This window comes from Podarcis vaucheri (genome assembly GCF_965113315.1).
Source record: "Podarcis vaucheri genome assembly, chromosome: 3".
Taxonomy (NCBI): Eukaryota; Metazoa; Chordata; class Lepidosauria; order Squamata; family Lacertidae; genus Podarcis; species Podarcis vaucheri.
Genome location: NC_138761.1, coordinates 90,780,554 through 90,800,933, shown reverse-complemented (window position 1 = coordinate 90,800,933; position 20,380 = coordinate 90,780,554). Strand labels below are relative to the sequence as shown.

General features: G+C 43.7%; 1 protein-coding gene across 7 annotated transcripts in view; it reads right to left on the bottom strand.

The window, feature by feature from the left end:
* Nucleotides 1-20,380, bottom strand: part of EYS (eyes shut homolog) — a 511,791-nt gene that overhangs the window by 93,208 nt on the left and 398,203 nt on the right. For all 7 annotated transcript variants that reach the window (XM_082218133.1, XM_082218135.1, XM_082218137.1 and 4 more), the window contains one exon: nucleotides 19,273-19,426. In XM_082218133.1, the coding sequence (XP_082074259.1) occupies nucleotides 19,273-19,426 (154 nt within the window). The remainder of the gene's footprint in view (nucleotides 1-19,272; nucleotides 19,427-20,380) is intronic.

Genomic DNA, 20,380 nt, shown 5'->3' with positions numbered 1-20,380 from the left:
ATAACAGCATAATGGCAAAGTTGGAAACAAAGAGCCTAGCATAGCATCAAGCAGGCTGTAGTGATTTGCCGCTACAAAGCAGACTGTGAACATCAATGTATTGCCATCTTAATACAAAGAAGCACGAAGTGTAATAAAGAAGGCTGACTGTTCCACTACTTCAGTTCTAGAAGTACAGCCCAGTTGCATCTATGTTGACTTAGAAGTAACATTTTCATGGCACTTGCAGCCAGGTAAGCACCCATAAATTTTTGTCCTTAATGAAAATGCCTTAGTGGCATGGATTTACCAATGAAACGAAGGTGTACAGCTTTCAGAACATTCTGCTGGTAGGTAGTACATTAAAAAATAGTGATCTATGTGGCAATCTTTACCCAAACAGCACACACAAGTGAGTTCATTCATTTTCGGCAGATAGTGACTATAGGTGCACTCCAGGCCCCATCCAGATAATGGACGTGGTACCCGCCTTTCTTCACCATCATTTTTGGCCCAAGGCACACATGCACATGTTGGTCCCCTTCACTCTTCTCTGATGTGAATGCTATTCAGGACTGCAGATCTGAGAAACAGGGTAGCTAAATTCCTTCTACAATTCACAGAACCTGAGTTCTGTTTCCACATCCAATGTCCTTAAAAAAAAAGTACCATAAAGGTGATTTTTCCACCTCCCGCTCCTTCCTAGAAGAGTGAGTGTTCTTGCTCCAGTGTGGTTTAGTCTCTGTGTCTTATAGGATTCATTTCACAGCAGATGTAGTTCTCCATTTATCTAGTGACTCGGGGGGTGGGTATGAAATACACATTTTAGAGTACTCCAACTCTCTTTTTTGTGACTTCCATGTTTCCCCTCCCTTTCCTTTTTCTGTCCATCTGTTAGTCTAGACATGCAGAACAGTCTTTTGGGTTGTGGGTCAGTATCTTTAAAACACTCCCCACACGGAAGTGCACTGAGCTGCAGCACTGGAGTTGGCATCTGTCTAACTCAGGAGACAATGGAAGAGTGCGCCTTCAGGGGTGAAGTCAAACCATTGGTGTTTCTTCTTTCTGAGCCAGTGTGGTGTAGTGGTTAAGAGCAGTAGACTCGTAATCTAGGGAACCGGGTTCGCGTCTCCGCTCCTCCACATGCAGCTGCTGGGTGACCTTGGGCCAGTCACACTTCTTTGAAGTCTCTCAGCCCCACTCACCTCACAGAGTGTTTGTTGTGGGGGAGGAAGGGAAAGGAGAATGTTAGCCGCTTTGAGACTCCTTCGGGTAGTGATAAAGCGGGTTATCAAATCCAAACTACTACTACTACTCCTCCTCCTCCTCCTCCTCCTCCTCCTCCTCCTCTTCTTCTTCTTCGTGGTCACTGCTATGGACACACAACCTGACTGTCTCCAGGCACTGCAGTTGTCCCACACATCAGGGTTAATGTTGCCAGCATTCATGCCACGTTTTCAGACATCTTTGAAAAGCTGAGTTGGTCTGCCAACAGGCCTGGTGCCTGAAGCCAGTTCCCCATATAGTGTGCCCTTGGGAATCCTGCCTTTTTTTCCATCTGATGTCGCTGAGACAGTGGGCTCGGGAGAGCACATCTTTGTTTGTGATTCTGTCCTGCCTTGTGATCATGGTGTATCATTGTATTTTAGGAAACAGGTGAAGACACACCTCTTTGCACAGGCTTTTTTGGGGGAGGAGGTAACTGTGATGGAATGAATTTATTGAGATTTTGACACTGCTACTTCAATATGAGTTAAATTGAGGTAGTGGTTTTTATATTTTTGAATTGCACAGTTGCTAGGCTGTTTATTTTCTTGTAAAACACCCTGTGGCCTTTAGGTGAAGGGCGGCATATACTTAGCTGCTAAGAAATGCAAATAAATAAATAAATAAATATGTGGCTAGTGAAGCTCCTGGACCCTTCATTTCCCATTCCTGCATTTCTTGACCATTCATGCATTTCAGACGTGCATATGATTGTTTGAATATTATATAGATGTACAGTGGTACCTCGGGTTACAAGCACTTCTGGTTACAGACTCTGTTAACCTGGAAGTAGTACCTCGGGTTAAGAAATTTACCTCAGGATGAGAACAGAAATTGTGTGGCAGCGGCGCAGTGGCAGCAGCTGGAGGCCCCATTAGCTAAAGTGGTGCCTCAGGTTAAGAATGGTTTCACGTTAAGAACGGACCTCCGGAACAAATTTAGTTTGTAACCAGAGATACCACTGTACGTTTGTGGTGATTTATTATTATTATTATTTCAACGCAAGCACAAAATGAGATGCTGTGAAGGAGCAAATGTAGTGACAGAAGTAGATCCCAGAGCTTTTCCAGAAGATGTGTTTCTTTTGCTGGGATATAATAATTGCGTTGCTAGATCAAGCCAAAGTCCTTTCGGCTTTTGACTCCGAAGAGTAGCCAACCTGGTGCCACTTTCCCATAAAATTGTGCTCGAAGTGGCTCACAACATAAATCAACAACTCTAAGTGTATGTATGTGTGTGTGTGTGTGTGTGTGTGTGTGTGTGTGAGAGAGAGAGAGAGAGAGAGAGAGAGAGAGAGAGAGAGAGTATCCATATTAGGAACAACTAGCAATAATAATAATATAAATAAATACAAAAAAAAAATCTACACAACATTGTATAAAACAACAGAAGCAGTGGGGGAAAATTGGGGTTATGTCAGTTTCGCATTCATTTGTCGGTTTCAAAATTTACTTCTATCTAACCTTGGCCCTTTTCCTAGATCACACCATCACAGCCACGTTTGAGCATTATAAAACATATACTCTATACTGTGTCCAGGTAACATTCAGGTGACATTACCCAGTTACCTGAAGCAATTTCAAAATGAGTTTCTCAACTTTTGCCCATGTCTGCTAAGACAAAATAATAAGATGCTGGATGCAGCGGCAAAGTACTGTGAAACTTGTCGGCGATAAAATGTTAGTTCAAATTGTAGCTCAAGAACGTGTGTGAGGTGAGATGAGGTGCATTGGCTTTGTGCAGCTCAGCTTGAATTTGAGCTGAGCAATTCGGTGCAGCTCCATTTACTACCTAATGTAGCTGTAAAGGTGCCTTGGCCCTTTGGTCTTCCGCATTCGCAATACAACCTTCAGGTTATTGAAGATTCTTCCTATTTCAGTCAAGTCAGTGAGGGAAAGAGGGCAACGTTTCGCAGCTCTGCCTGCCTTCATGGAATTTTCTGTGTTGGTTTTATCCCATTAAAATGAAATCGTATAAAACAAAGACAGCATGTATTTGTATGTGACTAGGAAACAAAGCGACGTGTCATGTGCCACAGAGGGTGAGTGTTCAAAACGCAGAAGCCCAAAGTCCCCTGGTGCATATGGAACTAGTTGTATGGGGAGGTTTTTAGACTCTAGACTAGAGCTTTCCAAACTTTGTGTTGCGACACATTAGTGTGTTGGCTGCAATGTGTAGGTGCGTCACGCAAATGCTCCCCATGCTGCTCTCAGGGCTGAAAGGGGTTAGTTTAACCTCTGGGTTTGCTAGTAAAACTGAATTAGTGTGTTGTGAAATGATCCATGTTTAAAAAGTGTGTCACCAGCATGAAAAGTTTGGAAAGCTCTGCCCTAGACAATAAGGGCAAGAGTTGTACAGTTTGAAACTACTACAACCCAATGAAGCCGGAGTTACTGTTTCATACTATGTACCTAAAGACTAAACATCTGAAATCCAAATAGTTCCATTTCATTACACTGTGGATCATTAGTCGGCCAAGCTTTTTTCACAACTGAGTTCTATGTAAGAACCAGAGCCAAAGTTAAAAGAAGAGGTTATGCTGTAAAAGATCAGCAATAGTACAGAATATGGCATGGATCAAATGTAAGTTGCTGGACCAATGGCCCATCTTTGCTTGGTTCTCCGCGGATTAGCACAGCAGCTTTCAAGGTTTCAGGCAGGGATTTTTCCCTAGCCTTGATCCTTAAGATCCATTACAAAGATATGCTAAAGACTGAACACTGACTCTAAGTCTAGACTCGATTATTTGATCTGCAGTTGAACAACAAGCACACTGCAGCAAATTACAGGATTAGACATACAGTGGTACCTCGGGTTAAGTACTTAATTCGTTCCGGAGGTCCGTACTTAACCTAAAAGTGTTCTTAACCTGAAGCACCACTTTAGCTAATGGGGCCTCCTGCTGCTGCTGTGCCACCGCTGCACGATTTCTGTTCTCATCCTGAAGCAAAGTTCTTAACACAAGGTAATATTTCTGGGTTAGCGGAGTCTGTAACCTGAAGCGTATGTAACCTGAAGTGTATGTAACCCGAGGTACCACTGTACAGTGGTACCCCGCAAGACGAACGCCTCGCGAGACGAAAAACTCGCAAAACGAAAGGTTTTTTCGTTTTCGAGTTGCCTCGCAAGACGAATTTCCCTATGGGCTTGCTTCGCAAAACGAAGCTTGCCCCGGGGACAACGGGTCTTCTCTTTTGAAGCAAGGGGCGGTGGGGAGATCGCTTCACCCCACCGCCCCTTGCTTCAAAAGAGGTCCGGGGGCAGCGGGAAGCGCTTCCCGCTGCCCCCGGACCTCTTTTGAAGCAAGCGGCTGCGGGGAGATCGCTTCTCTCCGCAGCCGCTTGCTTCAAAAGAGGTCCCGGACCTCTTTTGAAGCAAGCGGCTGCTGGGAGATCGCTTCTCTCCGCAGCCGCTTGCTGCAAAAGAGGTCGCGGACCTCTTTTGAAGCAAGCGGTTGCGGGGAGATCGCTTCTCAGAAGCGGGGCGGGGGGGCGGGAACACCTGCCCCAGCCACCCCGCTTCGGAACGCTGCCCCGAAGCGGGGTGGGGGGGCGGGAACACCTTCTGAAGGCGGGCGGGGGGGCGAAAGTCTTCGTCCCCCCTGCCTGCCTTCCCAGGGGCTTTTAAATCGCCCCGGACAGCGGAGAAGTCCTTCGCTGTCTCGGGGTGATTTTAAAATGCCGCCCGCCAGCATTTTAAGATCGCCCGGACAGCGGAGAAGTCCTCCGCTGTCCCGGGTTTTTTTAAAATGCTGGGGGTGGGAAGAAAAGCCCTTGTCCCCCCCCCAGCCTTCAGAAGAGGTCCGGGGACAGACTGTCCCCAGACCTGGTCTGAAGGCGGTTTCCCTAGGAACACATTAATTGATTTTCAATGCATTCCTATGGGAAACCGTGCATCGCAAGACGAAAAAACCGCAAGACGAAGAGACTTACGGAACGAATTAATTTCGTCTTGCGAGGCACCACTGTATTGGCAATCAAATGACCTGATATGAAAAGCACTATCTACAGAGAGTGGCCCAGGATGATCCTATATCTTTCAAGATAGCACAACTTTAAATAACTTACATCATTTTAGAGGGTCATTCATAAATAGGTGGGGGGGATCTTGGGAGATGGCATTTTCTGTGGCAGACCCTAAGCTCTATAATTCCTTCCACACAGAGATGCATCATAAAGTTTCTGTTGTATGCTAATAATGTACTTCTCGAGTCTGGTCTTTGACAACTGAATTTATACCTTAGGACTCGCCTTATTCTCTTGATTGCAGTCTGCATCAACTGTTGTTAATGTTGCCTTTTTAAAATTGTAGGTTGCCCTTGGACCTAATGTTGAAGGGCAGGTAAGAAATATTAATAATTCATATCTTTTTGCACTGAATTGATAAAATAACTAGTACAACATGCCTTTCATGCCCTTATTTCAAAAATCTGAAGTGTTTCTTTTGTTCCTCCCCAAAATGGAAGCATAATGGCTCAGTTTCAGCAATCCACTAGCCACTGCTTTGTGCAAAAATACAAGGAGCAGGTCTACTCATATGAGAAGTGCAACCTTGGCACTGTAAACTCATGCAAGATCGCAGCCTCTTTTCTGTAAAAAGAAAATCCACATCTTGCAGTTTTCCTTTTTGCAGAAGTAGAACCACCCAGTTCTAATGTTTTACTGCTAATACAAACAGACCCTTCATATGAACAAGGGTTGCTGTTTGGTGTGTGCGTGTTCAAGCAGTCCACTAAAATGTTGTTGGAACTGATCCTCTTTTTCTTTCCATCTTTTTAACACTCATGTTGTGTGCTGGCTTTCAATCATTATACCATTAAAACAGTGGCAGCACAGAAATCAAAGTTGGCGTTCTCCCGGGGCTTACCTACTACTTGCAGAGGGGGACCAATGATTCTAGTAAACACTGAGAGAAAAGACTCAAGGCGCCAATATGACCGAAAAAGAAAAAGAAAAAAAGACGACAAGTGGCAGAAAAAGGTGAGAAATTAAAGAAGTCCTAAAGGCAATGTTTACATCTTGGCACAGTGCCTTGTCAGTGATGTGACTCAACTAAAGAGCAAAAGATAATGAGGACAAGTTGACATTCAGGATGCAGAAAGCCCTGGCAAATAATTCTAACTGTCTAAAAATAATAATACAGTGAATTTCCAAGAAAGCATTAACACAAAAATATATTTTTCTTGAGTGTTTCCTGAGTCTCTGTAAGAGCCCTCTACTTCAGTCTCGTTAACCTGGACTGAAAATAAATAAATTCTGTATTGAATTATTATTTTTTATGTTCATTATTAAGGAAAACCATTCAGTTGGTTCATTACTCTTTAGTTCAGGATCCCAGGATTTACAGGGTATACATAAGGCACTATGACCTGCTGCTTTTTGTGAGTGGCAATGTGTATTGTTAGTCAGATCCCAAACCATTATTGGCTTTGCTTTCTACTCTGCCTTAATTTACAGCCAACCCACAGAAAGTCCACTGTTCCATTTTTCAATGTGTCGCCTGCTACTACAGTGCCCCATATTAAAGTAAGTAAATATTAAGTAAAATATTTAATGCTTTGCCATTGGCAGACAAAAGTATTTGATAAAGTAGAAAATCAGGGTTGCCTGTATCTGGCTGCTGATTAAAATAACCAGCTGGCTCACTCCTTTTTTCTTAGGCAAACACATGAGGGTTATACATTGCAAAGAAGGTCTGAGGCTAGGGAGGCAAAATAGGGTTAGCACTAAATAGGGCTGTATAGCAAATAAACTAAGGGAAACATTGTTAGAATTTTATGTTCAACAAAAGACCCAGACAAATCTGGGCAGAAGCATTTTCAACACCCTTCAGCATTTCCTTAGAAGAGTGTGTGGTGTAGTGGTTAAGAGTGGTAAGACTCGTAACCTGGTGAACTGGGTTCGCATCTCTGCTCCTCCACATGCAGCTGCTGGGTGACCTTGGGCTAGTCACACTTCTTTGAAGTCTCTCAGCCTCACTCACCTCACAGTGTTTGTTGTGGGGGAGGAAGGGAAAGGAGAATGTTAGCCGCTTTGAGACTCCTTCGGGTAGTGATAAAGCGGGATATCAAATCCAAACTCCTCTTCTTCTTCTTTCTGCTCCTTTCTCTTACAACTTGGGTGTCACACGACACAGAAGAGAAGGGCAGAACAAACAGTATTATGCCAGAGACCACTGACTTTCTTGGGCTCATTTGTAAAAGAGAGACACTGTTGTGGGCACCATACAGATGCTGTAGTTGTGCACCCACGCCCTGCAATTCTGCACATGCATGCACACTCATTTCCCCCCTTTTTGCCAACATTTAGGGTACATAATGCATGTGTGTGTGTGTGTGTGTGTGTGTGTGTGTGTCTGTGGTGTGTGTGTGATCTTCCTGGAGAATGCAGGTGGGAAGGCCGGAGTTAATACTACCAAGCCTAACTTTAGTAGGGAAGGGACGGGACCCCATGGGTGCCAGGGAGGGCTTCTCAGGGCACATGTGTGCGCATGGTCATCTCATTGTGCAGTATATGCAGTAGGAGGGAAGGCTGAAATTCCGCTCTTCAGCTCTCCACAATGAATGGAAGCACCAAAAAGCCAAAGCTTTCTACAGGATTAAAGGCAAGGATGGATGTGTGAGGGGTGCAAGGTAGGGAGGAAAGACATTTCAGGTTCCTTTCCGCCTTTAAGCTCATAATAAGCTCCCATCCTACCTCAACTCAGAGCTACTGTAAGGTAACAAGCAAATGCTGCTATTCGTGAAAAAGCAATGAAGACAGAAATAAATCAAATTAATATCTTGCTTGTTGTACAAGCGAACAAGTAGAACGTACTGGTAGCATGGTGAGGTCATTGGTTTTGCCCGATTGCTTGTCTTGTCATGGCCCAAAGAAAGCATAGTACAGAATATGGAAAGTGGAAGGGGTTAAGAGAGGAGAAGTGTCATGTGCCTGGGGTGGGAAATCTGCTTGAAGCATAAAGAGAGAATGTTACTGGGAAAGCCAATATAATATTGCTCATCTCCTGCATATACCCAGTCAAAACATAATGCCTTCTTCAAAGGCCTGAGTGCCCTGCCAAGTGAAGTAAGGCAGGTGGACACCAATAATAGGGCCATTTTGGTGGTGGCATCCTCACCAGGAATCTGCTTCCCAAATGGGGCTCATCTAGTTCCTTCTTTGTATGTGTTTTTGGCATCTCATGAATACCTTTTTATTCACACAGGCCTTTGAAATAATTTGTCTTCCAATCTCAGCTATTGTGCTGCAATCCGATATCCACTTCTCTGGAAGTAAGCTCCACTGAACTCACTGGGGCTTGTATCTGAGTAGATCAGGGTTGCCATACATCCTGGACTGCTAGAAATCACTTAATTGGGAGAGGGGGATCCGTACGTATGGGGAAAACCCTAAAAATCTGGCAAAAAAGCTTATTAACCTTTGTATTATGATTTTCATTTTTTGAAACATGGCAACCCTATAGTAATGTAAAGGTAAAGGGACCCCTGACCATTAGGTCCAGCCGTGGCTGACTCTGGGGTTGTGCGCTCATCTCGCTTTATTGGCCGAGGGAGCCGGCGTACAGCTTCCGGGTCATGTGGCCAGCATGACTAAGCCGCTTCTGGCGAACCAGAGCAGCACACAGAAACACTGTTTACCTTCCCACCAGAGCGGTACCTATTTATCTACTTGCACTTTGATGTGCTTTCGAACTGTGAGGTGGGCAGGAGCAGGGACTGAGCAACGGGAGCTCACCCCGTCACGGGGATTCGAACCGCCAACCTTCTGATCAGCAAGTCCTAGGCTCTGTGGTTTAACCCACAGCGCCACCCGCGTCCAACCCTATAGTAGATACATATAAATGATTGCATGGTTAATATCCAAGGTGCAATTTACTGTGTGACTGCATTGCTAAACAAGTTTTGCCTTTCTCAGCGTTAACATGTATTTAATGCTTATTCTTCTTTGGTTCCTCCCGCCTTTGTATTTTAATATTGTAGTCTGTCCTTGTGAGTTGCCCTGAGAACCTGTACTATTGAGCCGCCTATATAAATTTAGTAAACAAAGGAATAAATGTAGTGGACTGAGTGTTGGGCAAGGGTCACTAGACCCAGGTCTAACTTCTCCCTCAGTCATGATGCTCTCTGGGTGACCTAGAGCCAATTACTCATTCTGAGCCTCTGTCACCTCCAAGGTCAGGATTAATGTCCACCGCACTGAACGCCTAGAAGGAATGGTGGGGAATAGATGTAATAAAAAGAAACATTGTAGCACAAGGATGGGGAAGTGGAGGCCCATTAGCAGCAGCCAGTATGGCAAATGGTCAAGGATAATGAGAATTGTAGTTGAGCAGCCTCTGCAGGGTAACACATTCCCCATCCCTGCTGTATCCTTTTGTTTAGCTAACAGCCAGGTAAGTTTCCACAAAAGGCACTCTACCTTCTGGTCTGAGATCAGCATTCTGCCAGTGTGTGCATGTAGCTGGAGGAGCAGTATGAGTCAGAATGAAACTAATAGGTGATATCCAGGCCGGAATGTTTGCAGTTGGCTTGCAAGAAAGAACCACGTTACAGGGAAACAAAAGCACACAGGTTGCTCACGGGGAATTTCTGTCACTTGACAGACTGGTGCTGCCTGTCTGGGCTTTTCACTGTTTCCTTATACATCACTTGTGCACTAGGAATATCTTTTCATTCTAAAAAAGCTCTACAGGTGTCCAGTGGTCTCCTGTGCAAATGAAAACAAAGGATCGTACCTAACGAGGTTGTTCCATTCATGCAAGGACTTCCACTTGCACAATGGAACTTCTCCCCACAGACACTAGCAGTTCTGTTCTGGAGCAGGGGTGGGGAAGGGGAAGGGGAAGGGGAAGGGGAAGGGGAAGTCCTTTAGCAAACATACATACAACACTAAAGCTGCAATCCTAAATACATTTACCTGCAATGCAAAACAGAATGGAATCAGTGAGCCTAATTCCTGTGTTGGATTTAAGCCAGGGGTCAGCAAGGTTTGCCTCGCCTGGGCTGGTTCACTCCCACAGAGATCGCTCCGTGGGCCAGATCGCGTCTGTGCAGGTGTGATTTTTGGCATTTGCACATGCGCAGACACGATTTCCTGCATCTGCACAGATGCAATTTTTGGTGCTGCAAAAGTGAGTCCCCGCTCCGCGCTGGTTTAGCGCAGTGTGCGGGGACTCGCCAAGCGGTCAGCTCGGTCAGGGGGCAATTTGTGGGCCATTTAAACAACCCCTGTGGACCGCTTGTGGCCCATGGGCTGCAGGTTGCTAAGCCCTGGATTTAAGCCTTTATAAATTGAATATGGCTGCATGAAGAAGGTGTTGGGATACTGCCAGGGAGACAAAGGCCATCATGGTTCCACGTCGCCTCCGGACGATCCATCAATCTCCCGTAGATACAGTATAAGTCAATTAGCGACACGAGCCTCAGAAATAGTATTCCACATTCCAAGGCTGGTGCACGCTCTTTCAGCAGAGTTCGCACAGCGAAAGATGCACTCAGCAGAGCATTATTTACAACTTTATTCAGCGTTGGTCAGAACAAAGAAAAAAAACATGACTGCCTGCTTCGATGTCTCAGGCACGGAGAGAAAACGAAAGCAATAAACAAAAGAGAAACTTCCTGTGAACAAGAAATACGCAGGCTGTGACACAACAACCTGCTCCCTTTTTAAGGTGGAACGGAAATATCCTAACAGAAGGTCCCCATTGCAGGTTACTCTGAGTAGACAGGAGTGGAACATTTGATATAGCTACCAGGCCAAATAAAACTGCTGGCCCATGAGCTGCCATTTGGCTATCCATGCCTTGGATAGTCTTATGTATATGGTCATATTGATGGAGACTGAATGAAACATGTAGATATTTTCGATAGCTCATTTATGCCCTCTTCTCTTATATATATATTAAGGCATTGAGCATGATATTTTTATAAGACACTGAACAGCTTAAATAAAGACTATTCCATTTCTTATGTTTTAATATAGGTAAAACAAACGAACAAATGTCCAAGATGTTTCAATGCTACACCTAGTTTCCTGCTGATGTATTATTTTACAAGTTTCCTTTTCTTCTCCAAAATGAATTTATTGGTCGCTATTTACTGTGCATCTAATTTGTTCCCACAGTTTACATTCATTATGCCTTCAAACAATATTTGTTCTGAAATGCAGGCAGAGTTGAGCACTCCTTTAAATAAATGCTTTGGGAAGGCTGCAGCTTATGACAAATTGGTAAGATCATCCTAGGCGTAATTACCTCCTGTTTATACGTGTTGAAGATTAATGATGTAATATTGATTATATATAAGGATGTATAATGGCCATTTCTCATTTGCCCTTGTTGTTTAAATATATATATATATATATATATATTGATATGACAAGGCTTATAAATATATTTAATTAGTTCCATTACTTTGAACATGGAAGGTAAAAACAACAGATGAGTGCCAAAATACTTTACAATGCTTCCTCCATCATCTGCTAGTTACTCAATCATCTTTACAATATACTAGGCAAGACTAATCTTTCTCTCTTGTTTTTAAGATAAGAGTTTAATATGGTGAGTGACAGAAGGTTACGAATGAGCCTACCTGTGTCATTATCTCTCAACATGTACGGAATGAGCATGCATCCTCTCCAGACAGAAGGAAAAAGGGAGAACCTCTCAAACCTAGTGCTTTGAAACTGGGTTTCTGCAAAACACTTGCATTAAAACATGAGCACAGGACATCTTTGCTATGTGTCAGGGTCTCCAGATTTTAACTGAGACTCTTCTGGGTCAAACTAGATGCTACTTTAATGACAGAGTTGAATCTCACGCTTTGGCTTCCCTACCTATACCTTGTTCTTTAAACAAATGGTGGCCACCCACCAATGCTGCTATTTGCACCTGAAACTGCAAATAGCAGCCTGGGGAAAGTGGAATGGGAGGAGAAAAAATAAAACTTCTCCTCTTCTTACACAATTGTCCCAACTCCTCTTACACAATTGTCCTCACTAAGCTACTTTTGAAAAATGCAGATCTTGAGTATGGAATTCACACACCCCATTAATGTAATGTCTAATTTGCCCCTGTGGTGTCAAGGACTGGCACAACTCCAAAGAGTGTGTTGCAGAGGCAGGGGACCAGGGGAGTGACCCAGGAAAGGGGACCAGTGATTTATGGAGTGTCACACTACCTGCAGGACAGGAGTCAGGGGAGGAGGGAGAGTCAGGGCAGTCTGAGGCAGAGGAGGGTGCCCAGTATGTAGTAGAGGAAGAAGGAGGGATGGTTCAGGCATGGGTCAGTAGATTCCCCACCTTTCCCCACCATACAGTCCCCTAGAACCAGGAGGGGCTTGAAAAGGAAAGAGCAGCAACAACTTCCATGCAGTGGGCTGGGGGAAGATGGATTCTCAGCCTCTGTTTGTTGTGTTTAGGCACAGCGGGTGGCGGCGGTGGGGAGACCCCCTTATACTGGGAGGAGATGGGGGAACGAGACTTTGTAGTTACTCCCCTCCTGACCTAAACTATGCTTGTGTGCACGACGAGGGGTCAATTCTCGGTGCTTCTTTGGAAGCTGCATGCAAAGGAACACTCTGTGCCATGCAGGATTGATACATTTGCACAGCACTTGTTAAGCAGAGTTAGCGATTCTACTGGGTGCTGCTTTGCAAGCACCTTTTCTGTGGGGAAGCCTAATGCTGCACCATGCAGGACCAAGCCAAGGCTTCTGTTCAGCAGAGTCATTGATCCTGCCAGGTGCTGCTTCAGGGATGGGGTGTCAGGCAAGATGGAAAGTCAGGGGGTGGCAGGTTCCTACCTTCTCCTGGGAAGATGCAACTGCCAATCAGGTAGCTCTCTGGCCTTTTTACAGGCTTTCCCACCCAATGCCTGCCTCTCCTTCATGCCTAATACGCTGACAGCCAAGGATCACTCTGGGCCACCCAAGCTATTGAGCAGCGATCCATGGCTATCTCAACTTGAGACAACAGATACCAGAATCCCCTGAATATTCACTGAGCCTTTATAATGATCAAAATTGCTCTATGCTTACTGAGGGATAACTCAATAACCTGTATCATCTTGTCAAATGGTAAAGGTTTTTTTTCATACATGAGGCAGATTTGTGGTATCAACAGTCATCTACAGCCACACAAGAGCTCTTCTTGGGTGTCAGTTGCAAATGTGTGAAGGTGAGTGGTGTGTGTGTGTGCTACCAAGCCCTGTCCTGTCTGACGCATCATCTGCTCACACTTTGGAGGCCTCCATGAGGGTCTGAGGGTAAAGACCTGAAGTGAGGATCCCCTCCCCTTTTTGTGCAATTTAGAAGCCTCCACTTCCAGCCCACAATCTACATTTATACTGTGAGATTCTTGGAACAGAGATCTTCTGTTGCTCTGAAAAATTTCATAGACACCAATGAAAATAGCTGGGCCACCTACATAAAAGCGCTTCTACTTCCTTTCTTGTAGAATACTTGACACGCGTCATCAAAAGACTGTGTTCTGCTCTTGGTGGCATGGCTGATTATTTTAGAAGGATAAATACTGTTCTTGGAATGTCATTGTCTTAAGATGTCATTATCATGCAAGGAGGGATTGCTGTCAGCAAGCTGAACTTTATCTTCTCCTTGAAGTCACACTGTCTCAGAACACATGGCACAATGTGAAAGACACTGGTGTAATGAAATATTTCCAGGACATATGTTATGTAAATATTGCCCTCTAAATAAATTGTCATCTTCAGAACATTGCTTTTGTGTCAGTCATGTAAACTCAAATGATACATCTGTCTGCTGATTTACAACACTATGATATGCTACATGGTTTTTAAGTTTTTTAAAAAATAAAATTATTACATTAGAATAAAAGGTTTTCTGGTTTGTTGTCTGCATTAAAATCTAGCATTTCCTCCTTGTCTGTTCTGTTAATTAAATAGAGATTTTAATTATTGCACACAATATCCTGTTTTGCATGTGGCTGCTTAGCTATAGGACTGTACACATGATTATAAAACAAAACCACTCCAGCCAATGCTACTCATTACTGAAACTGTTTAAACTGAAAGAATATGATAATATAGATTAATTTAATAAAAAGCTGTATTCAGTTTTTACTGTACTGCAGATATCTGCTGCAACCAGTAAGTAAATGCACAGTTAAACAACATGGGTCTACAGGCTGCACAAAAATTAATTGTAAGCAACATGGTTTTATTTTAGGTCTTCAAGCCATTATTTCTCAAGAACATAATTTTTGTTTTATGTTATTAGGTAGAGTACACTAGCCTGCCTGAGAACTTTATTGTGTTTATAAGTGCAGTTTTAGCACCAAGAGGGATGCCACATAGTTTTTCTGCCAACAAAATGTGTTGGAGTATCCCTGGTTCTACCTCTACGTTGGGGGGCAGTAACCAACATGGTGCCCTCCATTTGTTGGACTACAATTCCCATTAAAGGTAAAGGTAAAGGGACCCCTGACCATTAGGTCCAGTCGTGGCCGACTCTGGGGCTGTGGCGCTCATCTCACTTTACTGGCCGAGGGAGCTGGCATACAGCTTCCAGGACATGTGGCCAGCATGACTAAGCTGCTTCTGGCGAACCAGAGCAGCGCATGGAAACACTGTTTACCTTTCCGCCGGAGTGGTACCTATTTATCTACTTGCACTTGACATGCTTTCGAACTGCTAGGTTGGCAGGAGCAGGGACCGAGCAAAGGGAGCTCACCCTGTCACGGGGATTCGAACCTTCTGATCGGCAAGTTCTAGGCTCTGTGATTTAACCCACAGCGCCACCTGCGTCCATACAATTCCCATTACCCCAACCAATAGCCACACTGGTTGGGACTGATGGGAATTGCAGTCCAGCATTTAGAGTGGACCACACATTGGCTATCCCTGCTCTAGGCTTGCTTACAGAAGCAAAAATGTCAAACAGTACATCACAAGTAGGGTTATTAACTCTTGTCCCAGATACATAGTGTCTCTTGCATTAACAGCTTTGAAAAAGCAAAACCTTGGAAAGGTGAAATAGTGACTCCCATTCTAGTACTATAGTGATCTACTTCTAAAACAAAAAAACTGCAGTAATGTTTGCTACAGAAGGCAGGGAATGGCAGTCAAAGAATGGACCACTGACTAGCCAAGTCAGTCTTAATTGTATTGAGGGGTTTTGCTACCCTGAAGCAGATAGCACCCATTGCTCTATCCCTGAGTCAAAGGTTGGCAACTTCAATCACAAATGTGTACACGAGGATATCGAGCCGTATCTCTGTAGATACGATCCTCAGGCTGCACCATGGAGAACATTTGCCACAGCAGCCTGGAATACATCCATGCTACAGGATTGCATGTGCAGTACATGGCTGCATCTGTGGGCTGGTTTCCAATCTTAGTCATTTTTGTGTCCTGGAAATGTGAGATGAAGAAGATATATCTGAAGATCTCCTTGAAGCTCTGCATGAAGAACCACCAGATGCTTCTGCAGGGACTGTCTGTCCCTCTTCCCATCCCAAGCAAGACCAAGCACACTTTGAAAATCCATTTAAAAAATAAAAATAAATTTTTTATTGAAGATGCAAAACCACAATCTTGACACACAATGTGCCAAGGTGAAAGGTTCGCACATTAATATTTGTGATAGTACACTTCTAAAATGCACCAGGGACAGCAACCCCCTCAGCCCCCCACCACACTGCGCCTCTGTTAAAGGGATATTTTTGGAAACGCTGGATAAGCATTTGCTAAGGCTCCTTTAGGAGGACAGTTAGCATCAGAAGACCAATCCTTTTCCAGAGCATGAAGGGTATTGTAATGAAGACATCTGCTCCTCAAGTACTTGTTTAATGAGCTTGAATAGTTGCAGCAATTGCTTTCTTATCTTTGATAGATCATCTTAAAGGAGGTGGAAGACTGTTCTTATACTTAATCCAAGCCAAGTGTTTGAAGAGGCAACATAACCAGGGGGAAGTATCCGTGAATTATGTACTGAATTTAAAGTAAGAAACCAAGACAAAAATGAAAAAAATAAGTATAGACACCTCTATGTATTCTTTGAGTTTGTTTAAAGCACCCATTCTTTGCTTTTATTCAATTTAGGTTTACTGGAAAAATGAGAGAAGCTCAACAATCTATATGCTGCTATTATGTTTGGCATGGATACACTGGTACTCTTTGGCTTTTGTTGCAGGAAATATTTGCTGTTGGCACAACAGATTAAAATGCTGTTAAATGGCCACATACACATTTTGGAGAACCATGGACTATTTTCTTTCCCTTTCACAATGGGAAACTAAGAATTCGGTCCTGTATACCTGAAGGAGCGTCTCCACCCCCATTGTTCAGCCCAGAAACTGAGATCCAGCGCTGAGGGCATTCTGGCGGTTCCCTCACTGTGAGAAGTGAGGTCACAGGGAACCAGGCAGAGGGCCTTCTCAATAGTGGCACCTGCCCTATGGAACGCCCTCCCATCAGATGTCAAGGAAATAAGCAACTATCCTACTTTTAAAAGACATCTGAAGGCAGCCCTGTTTAGGGAAGTTTTTAATGTTTAATGCTGTATTGTGTTTTTAATATAGAGTGGCTGCGGAAACCTAGCCAGATGGACGGGGTATAAATAATAAATTATTATATTATTATTATGATAGTCCAGATGTTATGGAATCCTGCCTGGGACTATGTTTCAGTTATTTCTGAGACACCTTGGGAAGAAGTGATACTTGACAAAACAGGGCTCAAAAAATACATTCTGAGTGTATTTGGTCCTCCTGCTTGGAATGTTCTCATAGTAATCTAAAAATGAAAGGGCAGATCTTACCCACACTTTGATCCTTAAAACTTTCTGGCTGGTCCCACACAAACTCAGTCCTTAGATCAGAGCACAACCCAAAGAACTCATAACCCACCTGCTCTCAGCAGCCAGAAACACCATAACTAGACACTGGAGAGACCTGTCAGGAGTAAGCATGGACCAATGGTACCAAATAGTATGGGAAAACAGCCCTACTAGAAAAATTAACTAATAAACTGAAACTGACACGGGGACAAACAGAAGAAGACACCTTCACCCCGGTATGGCTCCCCTTTATCACATACACAGCCCAACAGGACAGTGACAATAATCCATCAACAGCATACAAATCAATATGGCTAACCTGATCCAAAAAACCCACCCACCTCACCCACCCACGAAAACAAAGATCACCACAGCCAATCACAAGCAAACAATCACACCCTAGGCCAACCCCAACCTCTCTCACCACCAAAGTAACACAAGTGAACAACACAAGCAACGCTGACACCAAACTCTACATACATTAAACATAATAGAAACACCGCCACCCGACCCCACCCCTATCCATCTTCCCTCTCTCCACCCCCCTTTCTTTTTTCTTTTCTTCTCCCCCTAATGCCTCAACAAATGAAACGGATTTGTAAAAATGTTACATGGGGGGGGGGAATACGAGGCACTACACTTCTGTAAAACAAGAAAATCCTGAATAAAATATATATATTTTTTAAAAAAGATCAGAGCACAACCAAATTCCTCTAGCAAACCATGCTGACGGGTGTGTGGGAAACACTTACTAGCTCAGCTAATCCACTGAAGGCCTTATAATGTTCTCAGTTGCACACTATGTCCTTTGTTCACTCTGGTTCATGCACTTAATGGGGATGAAATATAGTGGTAGAGTAGCAGCGCAAAGCTATACAGTTTACTGTGCAGATAGACTCTACTGGTCAGGTGTGGGTGCCTGATTCCCAGAGCCTGATTTTCTCCATCAAACAAACCCGGAAGAATCAAGAGAACTGTATCTTCCTGCTAACAGACACTCACATCAAGTGCCCTGCTCATTAGAGACTATTGTTGCAATGGAGCAGAGTGACTGACACAACCCCAACAATCATGGAGACCATGCAATTTCAACATTGCCTAGCTAAATGTATTATCTGGTGTCAGGTGTGTGTGTGTGTGTGTGTGTGTGTGTGTGTGTCTGTGTCTGTGTGTGTGTGATTGAGACAAATTTTGTACCTGCCCAGTGCAGTTCAGTTTGAGAGATTAATCAAAGTCTAGCACTCCAAACATCTGCTCCAATACAGCTATCTGGGACACCACCATAATATTCACACAAAGCAACACAGCGCCAGATATAAGCTTTCCTACAGATTTAAGAGGTGGTTGAGAAAGCTGTACTGGGAGCCTGTGAACTGATTAGCCTAATACACAATAAAATAGTAAAAGAAGCTGATTTTTAAATGTATCTTTTGAAAAACCTGTAGCCATGCATCCCAAAGTAATAGCGGCTTGCAGGGTATGATTTCTAAGGTGAAAAGAGAGGGCTGAGGAAAGAGAGTTTCTCCTCATTGTGGTCTACTTTGAAGGCAGTCTAGTCTCTACTTCAAAGCTGATCATTTTCATGACTTTCAAGTTACATTATCTGCCTGGGCACATTTTGGCAAGGAAATTATAATATAATCACAGAATAACATCCCGACATTTGGAGACAGCTTGCCCATGTGTACCCCTACGCCATCACCCTGTGATATCTATCAAAGGAAGCTACTTTATCCCAGGTCAGACCACATGCCTATTTATCCCTGTATTGTCTGTTCTGACCGATGGGGAACCCATGGCCTTCCATAGGATGTCAGACAACTCCCATAATCCTTGATCCCTGTCAAGGGTGGCTGGGGCTTCTGGGAGTTGGAGTCCAACAACATCTGCAGGGCTAGTTGGAGCTGAATTGGAATTGAATGACATCTAGAAGGGTGCTGGTTCCTTCCCTCTATAGAGTCTCAGGCAAGGAGCCTTTCACATTATCTGCTATTCATTCCTTTAACTTGAGAGGCCAGGGGTGGAACCAGGAAACTATTGCATTCAAAGTAACATGTTTACCACTGATCCTTATAATCCCAACCCAAAGAAGCATTTTTTTTTATTTAGAAGTATGCTTGGTCTTCATTTTTAATGTTTTTGGGTTTCTCAGCAACAAATAAACACAGTTATACTGTGCAAGTCTCACTTCAACAAAGCATAGGAAATCCATACCTGACTGTGATCGGCACAAGGGCATCTCTGCTAATGGAGTGATTGACAGTTGCCATCAGAATGTCCTGCGAAGCGCTACAGCCAAGCTGAGCTGTTGGTCTGCCATCTTCAAGGTAAAGGTGAAGAAAATGTCCTCTGGCATGCTCATCACCGGCTTTAAAATACAACAAAATAATTTAGGGAAAAGAGCATAAATAGCTGAAAGCAAAAGGAGGAAAGGAAAGAAAGATGGAGGAGCCAAACAGCAAAAAAAAGTAATTTCTGAAAGATCAAATTATGCACACAGGTTGCTAATTATATGTTTTCAGTGAGAGCTCAATGATGCTCAGCAAACACTATTCTCTTTGGACACTTCTGCTATCAGGCATGATGATTATGCAGTAATGACAGGAAAACAAACTAATGCTGCTTGTACATTAGAAAGCCCCCAGCACGTACTATTATTATAGAACTGATGGTTCTGCCCATATGAAAGGTATATGCCTGGAAACCATGCATACACTGCTTTGTATTCCATGATGAAAAAAAGGCATGATATAAATGTAAGTATGCATAGGGAAAGTCTTATGAATAAACAATTGAATCAAGGTATTTCTGTCCTATGCTTTTGAATTATGGTGCTGGAGGAGACCTCTTGAGAGTCCCATGGACTGCAAGAAGATCAAACGCATCCATTATGAAGGAAATCAGCCCTGAGTGCTCACTGGAAGGACAGATCCTGAAGTTGAGGCTCCAATACTTTGGCCACCTCATGAGAAGAGAACACAGCCTGGAAAAGACCCTGATGTTGGGAAAGATGGAGGGCACAAGGAGAAGGGGACGACAGAGGACGAGATGGTTGGAAAGTGTTCTTGAAGCTACTAGTATGAGTTTGACCAAACTGCGGGAGGCAATGGAAGACAGGAGTGCCTGGCGTGCTCTGGTCCATGGGGTCACGAAGAGTCGGACACCACTAAACGACTAAACAACAAAAAATTATGTCCTTGCATTTTAGAACGTACCTGGTGATAAGTCTACTGGACTAGTTGTGCCAGCTGTTCTTGTTAAAGTTAGCTTCTTGTTAGCTTCTAGGCTCCAAATTAATTTTCTATTAATTGTATACCTCCAG